The following is a 14,541-nucleotide window of genomic DNA, read 5'->3' on the forward strand; positions in this document are numbered from 1 at the left end:
TCCTATGTTAGTAGCCACCTAAAGTTCATTTTTTGAGGCTGATATAAACAATGTCTGGTAAGATACCCAGTAAATAAAAAATAAAAAACAAATTCTTCATACACATAAATGCCAGTAATTTGAGATATACATTGTTAAAAAATGACACTTACCTTTGAAGCAAGCAGACTTTCCATAGCCAGACTTTCTTTGTGTTAGCTATTTTGTCACTAGTATGAGGACAGTAGTTATCAACTTTCTTTGTTAACTCAGACTTTCTGTTTCATACTCACATAAAAGGGGGTGTTTGGATTTTACTTTCTTCCCAAACAAAATGGGCAGATCAAGAGCCAGCTGCTTTGGCCAGAGACATTATCAGAGGAACAGGTGATGAAACTTTTTAAAGGATATTTAAAAGAAAACAGCAAAGGAAATACAGGTGGTGAAAATAATCATTAATCTTGTGAATTCATAGGTGAACGTGTTTATTTTCACCACTTATTTTCACCACTCTGTGAAACTCACAAATTATAAAGCTAGCATTCTTTCAGCTATCACACTTTGAGTATGTGGTCGATAAAAGAATCAGTGAAATTTTAGCCCTTCCACGTTTTATACTATAATATAATATAAAAAATGTTACTTAGCACCAAGAAAGCAACAGTAGTTTTGCAGGTATATAACACATCTAGAGGGAAAGATGTATTTCAAAAACTTTCATGGAAATGATAAGTTGAACAAAATATTTTTCTTCAAAAACTACAAATGTGAACCTTTTGAAAGTTTTGGGAACTATAAAATATGAAAATGAGACTGATCTAGCCTCTGGGACACATGCAAGTCTGTACTAGTATTTCATAGTGATCCATAGTGTTTCAGATGGTTAAGCCACAGTAGAGGACTGGCATGCTGAGATCCTTTCAGGATTATCACATATATTTCACCTAGAGATTTATCGAGCTATTCCTCTGTTTCTTTAAACAATACAGATTCCGAAAAAGATTTTAATAATACTGGCGAAAATTATATTGTCACAATTTTTCTTAAAGAAAGCTTTGTTTGAAAAGCTGTCAGGTAGGAAGAGTACAGCTGCTCATTCTCCCTCTCCTTTCTCTGTGAACAGATGTAGCCAGGCGTTCCGCAATTTATGATCTCTCTCCAATATGTCTGTGACGCAGCTGAGTCGGCACTTCTCCTGCGTCAGTGTCTGTATAATTTAGTATCCCCATCCTTTGTTGCTTAAGTGGATCAGAGCGCTGTCAGTCTTCTCCTGTGGAAGGAGGCTCCATCATTTTCATCATGGCCACCATTGTTGTGATCCCACAGTTGCGGGGGCATCTTCAGTTACTATTCTAATGTGCAATGTTGTCTGCAGTAAATGGAACTATAAACATATAATTGAATTGGATAAGATTTTTCCATGACTCAGATTCTATTATTCCCACTAGTTAAATAAATCAGCAGTGTAAGTAAAGCCAAAAGCTTATTGGGGGATGTGCCTTTAGGCTGTATCAGGCTGTATGCTAACTCTCTGCCTAATGCCAAGGTGGAAATAAACGGTAAACAGACTTTGTGTTATGACCCCCGAGGAAGACAACACAACAGAGATGAGGGACTGGGGAAAAAAAGCAAAGTGCGTAGCAAGTTATTGAAAGGAAAGGTACTTAATTTGTATTTGTTGTCTCAGTATAGCCATACCAAACCAAAGTCTGTACTAACCTATGTGAACGTTTATGCAAACCTTTTTTGGGATAATGCCAGCCAGTTTATTATATTGCTTCGTGGTTCACCAATATAGACAACCACCTCTGTACCCTAAATAATGAGTTTTGACACTCCAGTATGTATGAATAAAGATGTGGTTTGATGATCATTAGAATATTTTCCAGGCTTTTCCTAGGGTAGCTTGCATAGGCAGAAAACAACTCATTTCTGATGCCAGAAATAAAACAGAATGACACCCAGTCATTCTGTTTTAAAGACAGGCCTGAAATATGGCAGAAACCACTCAGTTCAGAACAGACCTTCAAGGGTTACTCCTAGAAGACTTTCAAGGGGTAAAGCATTAAAGGGAAAACTAATACAAATGTGTCTCAGTAAGGGCTTTTGCCACCATAACCCTTTTCCTCATTTGGTGTTTTGAAAGTCAAACCATTCAGTGATGCCTCATGTCCTGTGGATATGGGCATTGTCTTCCTGGAAGAGGATAGAAATGTTTAAGGGGCGTCCATACAGATAGTGACAAGAGACTGTGGAATGCCGATCAACTGCACCATCTTCAAGAGGCAACAGGCAAAGTGACAGTTAAATGTGAAAGTTAAATTTTCAACTTGAAGGCAGTCAGTCGACTTGACTACTAGTTTGAGTGACATATACCACTGGTTGATAAGTAGGGCAAATACCACAAAGTAAAGTGCAACAAACAAATCACTTAATATGTTAATGGTCCACACAGGAGGACTTTTTATAGATTAGCAGTGACTTGTCTTGTAAGTGTGTCTAAACCAGAACACCAACATGTCCCTCGCAAGACATCAGAGCCATCAGACACCTAGACTGTCAGGGCCATCGGTTCATGCTTTTGCTTTAACTCGCTTGTTTGTGTGTTTACCTTGATCGATTTGTTCTTACCGTGCTACAAAGCGTTACTCCAACTTTGTGCATTTTGGATGAATTCTATTCACGTAAAGAAAACCCTGCCCAGTTTATTTTTTTCAGTACTTGGAGTACTGCCCAGTTATAACACAAAAATGGGATTGATTGTTTAGAACACAGTGATCGATTGAACATTAATGTAGGCGGTAACGGGACAAGGAGAAAGAAATGTATTTAGAGAGATTTGTCATAGTCTGCTATCTTTGATATTTTTTACTTAGAATCTGCTCCTTAGCTCTACTCAGAAAAATATCTTTGGCCTGGTTATTTTTAATGTTTATATAAAATGTTTTTCATTCTGCCCTGTCTCTGCACCTTCTGCCTGCAGTCATTTTCGTCCTTTTCCCCCTCGCTTTTTTATTTAGAATCATTGTTTAATATATTTATCATGTCCAACACGGCAAATGACCGAACAGTTAAAAGCAGAGATGTAAGTGTGTGTTGTCCACATATTCAGGAGGTCACCTCGGCATCCTGTAGTGCTTCTTTAATCCGAAAAACTCTGGGACAAAGCACCAGTCAGATTAAGTAAATAATCTGGTGAGTAAGGACAGAAAATTGTTAGAAAAAGCTTTTGGGTGAAAGGGCCTCTAAAAAGAGGCTGTCGTATCCATGGAAACCAGACATTTATTCATGAACACTGTGCCAATGTCTCTTTTACTTTGTCTACCTATTCTGTCCTGTTTCCATTTGCATACATGCAGGACCGTTTTCACACATGTTTTCCCCAGAGAAGTAAAACTTGGAAAAAGCGACTGTGCATTATTCCCTCCACATGCACGCTGCTAATCTGCCCTGCCACGGCTGTCTCATTGGCTGCTACAGTAGCTGATATCATAGCTGATACTGTTTTGGTTATTATTGTTATCTTGATGTTTCATGTGCTATCAACTCTGACATTTATATTTGGTAAATGCACGGAGGCGTATGCGCGCATGCCTGTCAGCTCCAGCTTTTTGAGCTGGTTGAACAAAGGTGGGGGAGGGTGCACAGGCTCGCAGCAGTGACGAAGCAAAAACGTGTCGGGCACAGGACAAGCTGTGCTCCATCTTTGGGAGCTGTTTAGAAGTGAGAGCATCCCTGTTTTCCTTTAATCTTCTGTAAGCTGATTGTCTGCTTGTGGAAACAAAAATCACAATATGGACAAAATAAACTCCCTCCAAAAAAGTCTCCAAATGTAATGACGGTTTTTAAAGCTAGGTCTTTAAGCATCATCTTTGTGCAAAGAATCTATGAATCTGAAATGTGCATATATTCATGTTTCATGTAGTTCAATGAGTCTGTTCCTGTGGTATTTAAATCTATTGCTGTTAATATAAGCTAATAGCAGTAGCTCATCAGGTAGTGTCTTGTGCTTCTAGGGCAACACATACGCAACTTTTAGTTAGCTCTTCTTGTCTTTAAAGTACATCGTGTACTTGTGGGAATCAGAGAAATGCTGTGTCATAGCTCTGCAAGAGAAAAGTATAAATGTGGCCAAGAGTCTACCAGGTAATGCTGTCTGGGGTATTTGGAAACCAAACCAGATTAGATGGATTGTTGATGGGAGATGAAAGTGTGTGGCTGTGGTCCAAGTGTGTTTGCTTTTTTTTGGGTTTTTTTGTAAGATATTATGATGTAAATTGACACATTTTTACAGGAAAAACTGATTTGGAGGTTGGTTTTGGTTAACTTTAGAGTAATTGATTGTAATTGAATTTCTCAGAGGGACTGAGTGGCTGAAGTAATTTGATGTGGTGGTCGATCAGCGTGTGATGACCTCATAGGACCCCTCTGACTGATGGCCACAGTCATAATACATACATCAATTCTCAGGTGAACATAAGTAATGTTGATGTTGCACAGCTGCCTCATCAGTGTGATGCCACCTGTTGGCTCAGGGTAAAAGGTCAACAGATTAGTGGGTTTGCATTTCAAAAGGATTTGGAGGAGGGGACAACCAGAATGTGTTTCTTCTTAGAGAGGCACCACAAGTTGGTGTTTTTAAACTGAGGATTTTAACATTTGATTTGGTGGAAAACACCATTCGTGTGATACTATATACTCTTAATTACAAGCAGTCAACTGGAGTGAAAACATTCATGCTAACTCTCCAAAAAGTTGATTCTGTTCATCTGGACGTAGCATTTTGTGGGAGGAACGTTTCGTCACTCATCCAAGTGACTTCTTCAGTCTCAGCTGACTGCAGGTTTCCCCAATCTTATAAACAGTACATAATGACTGAAACCAGCCCACTGAAGGAACAATGGGCTGGGAGGTCAGTTCCTTAATCTGTACCTTAAACCTACACATACGGATCAGTATCTAAGGTTTGACTCTCATCATCCACTGGAGCACAAACTGGGTGTCATCAGGACGCTACAACACAGAGCGAACACCATCCCCACTGACACAGCGGCCAGGGAGGAGGAAGAACAGCACATCAAAAACGCCCTGAGTAAATGTGGTTATCCCAGCTGGACTTTTGTCAAAGCTGGAAAGACGCTTAAAGAAAGCTCCAGCCGATCCAAGAGAAGGACAACTGCTGCCCAAGCGAAAACCTGTAGTGATCCCAAATCTGTCAGGAGTATCTGAGCAGTTGAGACACATTTTTTTTTTAAACACCGGGTCTCTGTGGCTTTTAAACCCCAAAACACGCTGTGCCAAAAACTGGTCCACCCCAAGGATCGGGTCCCCCGACACAAACAGAGTAACATAGTGTACGCTGTTAAGTGCCAGGAGGATTGCCAGGATTTATACATCGGGGAAACCAAACAACCTCTGGCGAAGCGGATGGCACAACACAGAAGAGCTACCTCGTCAGGCCAGGACTCTGCAGTCTATTCACACCTACAGGCCAGTGGACACTCTTTCAAGGATGAGGATGTACACATCTTGGACAGGGAGGAACGCTGGTTTGAGCGTGGAGTCAAGGAGGCCATTTACGTGAAACGGGAAAGACTATCTCTGAATCGAGGAGGGGGCCTAAGGGTACATCTTTCACCATCTTATAATGCTGTGATTGCAGCCATTCCCCAACTCTCTGTGAATGGTACTCATGGTCATTGATCAGTGGTCTTTGATCAATGGGTTTTGGTCAGTGGTTGTTGATCAATGGTCATGAGAATTTGCATAATTAAGATTAAGAAACTGACCTCCCAGCCCACTGTTCCTTCAGTGGGCTGGTTTCAGTCATTATGTACTGTTTATAAGATTGGGGAAACTTGCAGTCAGCTGAGACTGAAGAAGTCACTTGGATGAGTGACGAAACGTTTCTCCCACAAAACGCTACGACCACATGAACAGAATCAACTTTTTGGAGATTTACTTTCCTGGATGATTGAGAAAGCATCAAGACATTCATGCTAACATCCAAGTTGTGATACCGATTCAGAGCTACTGAGAACAACAAATGAGTGTCATCATGGTGGCTTTGCTAGAATTTAAATGAAAACTAAAAGGAGTTTCAACCCATTTTCTATCAGATTTCTGTTTGTTACCAAACAACAACACTCATTAAAGCATATTTATCTGGTCTAAATATAGATGATAGTCACTGAACAGGAGTTTTTTCCTCTTCCTCACACACAGCACACTTTACTTGATCGTTGCATTACAAAACCACCACTCTCCCCTCATTTTGAGTGTGCATTTATATGAAGATGGAAACACAGCATTACCGTGAATGTGAAGGCAACATTTGGAGGAAATGGAGCCTGCAGTAATGCTAGATAGCACTTACCACTGGAGCAACTCATTAGGGGGTTTAAATGCCTCACATGGACACATTCACCATGACACCCACCTCTGTGGCAATCATCACCACCACTGTTTATTGCAACTTATACTATAATAAATTAACAGATGACTTTCAGTTGGGATTTATCACTTTTCTCTCCCATTGTCAGACTTCCACCCCCGTGCCTACCTCAAAAGGCCCTTTTTGAGAGAGGGAAAGCCCTGGTAGCTGGATATTCTCCCTTCCAAGGGTTGCCAAGAATTTGACACCTGTGCTGTTTTGTCCATGCAATACCTAAATCTAGAGCTGCATCCAGCCATCCTCTCCTGCACTGCTTAGCCACCTTGGGGTGCCAACTGTTTTCATCATCGGCCAAAAGTTTTCATCATCCATGACAGCACCTGTGCTATCACAGATGTATGTTTTTAGCTCACTGTAATTATTACCTACTGATGGAGCTATGTCACATAAGCTGAAAAATACTGCCTTGGCATTGTCATTATTACTTGTGATGTGATGCTTTTAGGAAAATGTTGGTGATTGGTGACTTGTAGGTGAGGGGTTGTCACTGTAGGGACACTATGTCCATCTGTTACCAGCCCAATGGGTGGTATGCTTATCGTGTGGTTTAATTACCAGTTTGAGCCTCCGGATTAAAGATGTAACCACTGTAAACACGGCAGGAGTTCTCTGTGGTCAGACATCAGTTGGTTTCTGATATAATTCCTGAAATTTCAGCTTGCATCTTGGGATGCAGTGTTAAAGGTTTTTCATTTTCAGGTTAATTTCACTTTGTTCTTATTGTCTTGTATTCGAATCCGTATTTTAAAATTAAACAACATTTTCAAACACAATACTGTAATTGATCTCGATGCCTCCTCGTGCCATTTTATTTTTTTGGGGGGTGTTGGTTTAATATGCATGGGATCTTTTTTCATTTTGCTTTTTAAAATTCAATAATTTCACCTAACTGATACTTTGCTGTTGTGTGGTTTATTTGTTTTTTTAAATATACTATAACTATCTTGGTGGGATGCTAGAAGATTCCGTGGATGTGATTCACAGAAATAAACCACCCAGTTAGGCCTCTATTTCTGATTTTATTATAAAACCAAAATAACACACGGTCGTACTCAAATGGAAAAGTAAAAATCCAGCAGAGCAGTAAAGTGGCAGAAATGACACAGCACCTGAACGAGAAGGATTGGAACTTATTCGTGTTATAGCACAAAGCTAGAAAATTGTTGGACATGTACCGCACTAATGTACCATACTATATACTAGGGCTGGGCTATATCATACCGTTCACGGTAATACCGGTGTAATTTTGGGCAACGATCGGAAAATGATGATGCGCAGTGCCTTTGTTTACATACGCACATGGCGGTGACGGAGAATGAGAAGAGCGAAAGTGGATCGTTAAATGAAACGGAGGAACCAGAATTGGTTTGTAAAAATGCTGCAACTTCAGTGGTGTGAAACTGGTTTAGCTTTCGCCCGTCAGATACACAACAAAGCACTATTTTTGGTAGCGCATGCTAGCGGGCCATCGGTATTACCGTGTTGTTTGGAAAATAGGGCACACTTAAAATCAATCCTTTGATTTTTCTGAAAATTGACAGTGCCCCTTATAATCCCGTGTGCCTTATGTATGAATTCTGGTTGTGTTTACTGACCTCGAAACGATTTTATGTCGTACACGGCGCTCGAAAATCTGTCAAATGTTTTAGTACGACTTTGCTAAGCTACGAAGCCACACCGCTTGATGGATTGTCGGAGCATTACGGCTATCGTAGACAGGAGCCTGGCGGAGTGATACGTACTGTGCTTCAACATAATATTACCGTATTGTGTGTGTGTATAACCTCTTTTTAAGTTTTGTGGATATTAAACATGGTTATGCTGAGGATATGTCGGCCACCAGAAATGCCTTTTGGTTAAACTGTCAGCAAGGAATTTGCACTGTTACATTTTTATATAACTTTAATGCACATAAAAAACAGCTGCTTGTTTAAGTGAAAATACATTGATGTTTGGTTTTTTTTGCACTAATAAAGTTGTGGAGTTGTAAAGTATTTTGTCTAGTGTCAATTATATCGTCAGTTATATCGTTATCGCAATTTTTCAAATGTATATCGTGATAAATATTTTTGGTCATATCGCCCTGCTCTACTATATACACTATAGAGTATAGAATGGTATATTGGGGAAGATGTTAATTTGCTTAATGTGCTTACTTTTGAATTATGTAGTTTTAAAAAAAAGATTATAAAAAATTATTTGCAAAATATTGGTGTTTTTAGAATAGGGATTAAAGAGAATAAAAGCCAAGGGCATGTCCTTCAGTTTCATCATGTGATTGCTTTTCACCCCTTTAAGTCCAGTAATTGAAGTATGACCTGATGAACATATTTGCTCAGCCCGAGTTGGACACAGGCCCCTAAGCTTCAAGGACAGACTCGACTGCCCTCTTTGTTCCTCTCGTTCTCATCTCCGCCACTCCTTAAAGTGTTGCAGTCTAATTTTAGCCGACCATCTATTAGAAGAGAAGTGAACTTGAAAAGACTGCAGCTGTTTTTTTTGTTTTTTGTTTGTTTGTAATTTCTAATAAACTGCAGAAATATTTGCAAATCATATTTGCAATCAAAATAGTTACATTTATTATCTGTATGTATTTTTTTTTTATGCCCCAAGGAACTTTTTAAACTATAGTGAAGCATGACTCATAAAAAACCTTTTTTTTTTAAAGGTAAAATCCTCAAGTTAATCACAGTATCTTTGTTTGCACTACACCCAGTGACCTTTTACACTTGCAGTAACCACCTGTACTGCAGTGCCAAAGCAAACACACTGCAAACATCAAAAGTTGCATTTCTTTTTCAGCATTAGTATTCATCAGGCAGGAAAACTGTCAGTCATAAGCAAGTAATAAACATTTTAAATGGTTTGGCACATTGACCTAACACAAGGTTGTGTACTACTTTTTTTTTCTTTTTCTTCTTCAAATGTACAATTTTAGGGCCCTCGTAGTAAATTTTTAATCTCCTACGTGATGTCTGAGCTGGCTGCAGGAGATTGCAAAACTCTACCTGGCACGTATGAACCAATGAACTACCAAAGCCTAATGACCTGGATAAAAGCAGTGAGAATATTAACTCTGGGTTTGGTTGTATTGATTGTTTCATGTCTCTTCACTTGCTTCAGTATTGCTATCAACAAACTATATGGACTTTGTGTGTTGCTTCAGTTTCTCATATGTAGTCTCACATTGATATGTTGACATGAATCACGACGGAAGTATTTATCTTTCTATCGCTGGATTGTGTTTGTGTCTGACAGGGTGAAGAGGGGCCTCCCAGTCTGGAGTACATCAAGGCCAAGGATTTGTTCCCCCAGAAGGAGCTGGTGAAGGAGGATGAAAGCCTTCAGGTGAGGTGACAACCACTTCTACAGCACGGTCCCATCTGCTCTCACGCCCAGCAAACATGACTTAATATTAGAAAACCAGGAACAAGTGTGGCACTTCTAGGTTGTGACGTTATGTTAAATCTTGGTGGCTAATAAAATCAATGTTCCTCTGAAACACCCTCACCTTGACGCCTGGTCATCTCATGATTTCCGAGATATTACTGCACAAGTCTCAACCCGACAGGCTTGAGGTCAGACATGGAAGAAGTGATGGTGATGGGGACCCAGAGGAATGCTTTTGTTTTTTTCACTGTCATGTAGCTCAACTTTTTCCTGTGCTAAACACTGACAAAATTAATTAACGATTAGAATTAGGGCTGGGCGATATGACCCAAAATTCATATCTCAATATATTTTACCTTTACGGCGATATAAGATATATATCTCGATTTTTTTTTTTTTAAGCCATAAAGTAAGAACAAAAAGAGAGTTCTTAGTCAAAGCTGTGTCCCAGATGTCACACAGGCACTTTTATTAACATAGAGCATAGATGTACATAAAATTTACTCAAAAATAAATTATGAGCATTTATTAAATAATAATGCTCCATAAATAAAAGAAAACAATGAGGCTCCTCGGTAGCCGTAACGCTCTGACAATCCATCAACCGGTGCAGCACAGTGTTGCCAACTTAGCGACTTTGTCGCTATATTTAGCGAGTTTTCAGACCCCCTAGCGACTTTTTTTCTACAAAAAGTCGCTAAAAAAAAAAAGACGTGAAAGCGCATATCGCTTTTACTCTCAACAAGCAGCGGTGCTGTAACGCAGTCAGTTCTTCTTTTACTCTTTTACTCTTATGCTGTTTTGTGGATCACAAGGTTTAAAACTACTTATAAACACACACACCCAAAGTAACTCCACCAGAGTGCCTATTTCGGGTCACTTTTGCCGGTCTAAGCCCGGGTAAAGAAGCAGGGTTGGAATTGTGACATTAAAAAAACAATAATTGCTAAAATAAATTTAATTTGTAGTTCTAAATAAATTCTAAATGCATTTAGGACGTTTTTTACTCACTTTGTCTCTTCCACGATGTTATTTCTCTCTCCAACAACATAGATTACAATTATATTAGCGTGACCAATTATGCAAATTAGGTGATGACGTCATTTAGCGACTTCTAGCGACTTTTAGGACAACCAATAGCGATTTTCCTTACTGAGGAGTTGGCAACACTGGTGCAGCACCGTAGCTTACCAAAGTCGTACTAAAACATTTTTTGACAGATTGCTGAGCGCTGTGTACCACATAAAATCGCTTCGCGGCCATCAAGCACAAACAAAATTCATACATAAGGCGCGCTGTCAACTTTTGAGAAAATGAAAGGATTTTAGGCTGTGCAGCGCCTCTGGGCTGCATGGCGTTAGCGTGGTTAGCTCGTTAGCGTGGTTAGCTAGCTAACACGTTGACGGCGTCCAGCCCCACGCACGGGCGATGCGCAGTAACTCGTTAACGGAGATTTGCCGTGTCCATCTTGTCGCTTCCTGCAGGTGAAGCGATGGGGGAGGAGGGGGAGTTGTGTTCAGTGAAGGAGGGGCGAGGCCGAGTAACGTTGCGTAAAGACAAAAGTGGACGAAAGAGAGGCAAACTTGCGGCTCCACAAGTATACTTATAACGTAACATAGACTATATCGATATAAAGGATATTGTCACATCTTATATCTCGTATAAAAATATATCGATATTTTTTAAAAACTCGATATATCGCCCAGCTCTAATTAGAATAACAAGTATTTCCATTTGAATGCAGCAATTGCCCACACTCTCTACAGATAAAGTATCATAGAGTTCTAATAAGAAAACAAATTCTCTTCAGTAAACTTTTTTTTAAAAACTGGCTCTGAATTAAGCCAGCATGTAAAGATAAGGGATATTTTTATGCAAAGCTTTAATAAGGAGAGCAGGAAGTTGTTTTGCATGTACATATGAAAGGACTGAATTGTGGCTCAGGCCTTTCTTTAAGTGCATTGGTTGTAAAGGAGCACTTGTGCTTGACCTACTTTAAAGCATTTATTTTATGAATATAAATGTAAATGTTCATATTATTAACATAAAAAGGCTAAATACATATATGTAGTTGGCCTGTTGAAGATCAACTTCTAAATACAGTAGAAACTTTACTTGAGAGGTTTGTATATGTGAGCCATACTGCAGAATAAACTACCCCAAGCTGTTCCAAAAATGTTTTACATAAATAAATTAGAAGCCGCTGCAAAGGATAAAAAGGTTCAGAAACATTTAGGTCAGTTAACTGAGAAGGATTTCAAAGTCTGTTCCATGTGAGGATACAAGTTGCAGAACTGTGATGGCTAACTTGCGCTTGACCCTCTGGTGTTAAGCTGGCGCTCTGTGGCTGTCTGCTGGTTAATGGAGCTTAGCATCATGTGTCTGGAGCACTGGACAAAGGAAAAATGGAGGGAGGAGGGGCCTGGGGTCACTATCTGTTGTTTCTTTTTTGTGGCTTTCAATTGAAGCCACTTGGTTTCTAGTGAACTGCAGGGAGTATCAACCTGTTCAAATGTTTTATTATTAAAGTGCTATGCTTTAAAGGGCTCTGTGTGTCAAAGGTCTTTTGTATATTTTTTCCAGCTGAGCAGTGTGCAAAGGAAGCATGGCTGTATCATATTCTGCTAGCAAAGACTAGAGTGTCTTTTAATCTGCTGAATTCTTACGGCAGAATCTTTCTGTTTCTGCACTCTTACGCTTGCTTCCCTTCCCCTTGCATTCACACATGGAGTCACACATTGTCTCTGTGCTTTTGTGTGACTTTTTGTGCATGTGTAGGCTCTCCCATGATGGTTTCACTGACAGCTGATGTCTGTTACTGCGGACAAATTGCAGGCATTTCCCCACCCCACTGTATTTATTACCCTACTGCCTTCCCTCCTGCGTGCGTGCAAGTCATGGAGCATGCTTTCAGTTGCGCGTACATTTGCTCACGTGCATGTCCTAACAGGCAGGCTGCTTAAACCGGAAGTCACGACTCACAAGTCAGTGTTTTCTTTTTTTTCCTCTTTAAATGGGGCTTTCTACCCTCCCTCCCTCCCCCCCCCCCCCCCCCCCCCCCCCTCTCTCTCTCTCTCATCATTTTTCTGCTGCTGAAGGCTTCATAGAGGAAACGTGACACAGTATCTTCTGCTGCACTTGCTGGCTGCCAGTGACTCATGCACCTACTTTTGGAGCACAGCTTGTTTAATGCAGCTTGCAGTCTGTACAGCATGTTAACTATGGCACTCCTAGCAACACACTTCAAGTCTTTTCCACAGCAGAGAAATGTGTACACTCTCTACCTGAATTTGTTTATTTCTACTGCCACTGAGCCAGTATTTAATGAAATCGTATACCTTTCCTTTGCTTTTGTGGCGTTTTCCTTTTATATATTGTAAAACGGTATCGTCAGTCCTTTTCCTCAGTCAGTAGCTACATGGTTTTTAAGCTTAACCTAGGTGTCATCGCCGTTTGTCCTCCTGTCACTTCCAATTTGCTTGAGCTGCAGTTGAAAAACTGGAATATTTTAATCCCAAAAATATTTCAAAGTCCCGCTCTATTGTGCCGAGAAGGAGGGGGCTGCTGCTGCCTATATTTGGCTCTGCTGATGTCTGAGCGCAGAGTACTATGTGCTCCATTTACCAGTTTAAGCTACACTTTTTTTTTTTCCCCTCGTCATGCTTCCTGTCTCGATTCATGTGGAAGTTTTCAGTTATTGATGAGCAGCAGGTGCAGTGATAAATATCAGGGCTTTTAAAAAAAAAAACATTTTTATGGATCAGCCATCATCAACATCTTTTGACCTCTTACCACTCAATGGGATTTCTACATAATAGTCCTGCTTTATTTTAGAGTTTCATCCAATTTGGCATGAGAGTAAATAGTCTGTTGGACTAGATGGAGTGATGGGAATATCGGTCACATTTAGCTTTTTGTGCTGTGGAGCTCTTCTTTCAGCAGTGTTAGCTGTTTCAAGTGGGCCTGCTATAGCCTTGCAGTTGCTCTGCTGCATGTTGTCTTTTTTTTAACATGCACTAGTGGGTCCTCTTCAGTGTGACTCAGCAGTGCATGCTAATACAGAATGAGGTAATGTTGTATCTAAGCAACACTTTCCTCACTACTTAGCAACTCAACAACAAGACCGTTGTCGCACTTTTCATTAGTTTGAAGCAGCCATAGCGATAACTGTGCTCGTGCCAATCGCATCCAAGTGACAACTAAGGAAAAAAAGTGTGTTATAGTCAAGACGGAATGGACCTAACACAGTTCATCACCAAGCCGAGAGTGTTTCACAAAGTTATTTTATAATCGAACACTTGTGCTCCTGGTCAACACCATTTATTCAAGATCTTTTGTTTCAGTGCATCTTTTTTTAATTATATTGAAAAAGCAGTAAAGTAAGTAAACAGAATAACAACAAGAGCAGCTGGTCTGAAACTGATTAAAAGCTTCCGGTTTTAGATAAATGAAAAGATGTTTTAGGAGTTTGCACGTGCAACCATGTGTCTCTTCCACTCTGTCGACTTTTAAGATAATACCCTGCCTCAGAATGAAATGAAAAATGTTCTGTTAACCTCTGTTGGGAAGCAATTACCTTAATGTAGGGGTCTCGTTGCGGCTGAAGCCAGGGCTTGGCTGCGACTAATCAAATGGCCATGGAATGTTAATGGACAGTTTGGGATCCCTCTCCCTCTACACCGGAGCAGACAGTCTCCCTCCCACCAACCAGCCCCTCT

At 40.2% G+C, this 14,541-nt stretch overlaps 1 protein-coding gene across 6 annotated transcripts in view; it reads left to right on the forward strand.

Moving 5' to 3' along the window:
* mtmr4 (myotubularin related protein 4) overlaps nt 1-14,541 on the forward strand; it is a 44,518-nt gene that overhangs the window by 14,666 nt on the left and 15,311 nt on the right. For all 6 annotated transcript variants that reach the window (XM_035911479.2, XM_035911480.2, XM_035911477.2 and 3 more), the window contains one exon: nt 9,692-9,781. In XM_035911479.2, the coding sequence (XP_035767372.1) occupies nt 9,692-9,781 (90 nt within the window). The remainder of the gene's footprint in view (nt 1-9,691; nt 9,782-14,541) is intronic.

The sequence above is a fragment of the Neolamprologus brichardi genome, chromosome 10 (assembly GCF_056152115.1).
Source record: "Neolamprologus brichardi isolate AB-2024 chromosome 10, ASM5615211v1, whole genome shotgun sequence".
NCBI lineage: Eukaryota > Metazoa > Chordata > Actinopteri > Cichliformes > Cichlidae > Neolamprologus > Neolamprologus brichardi.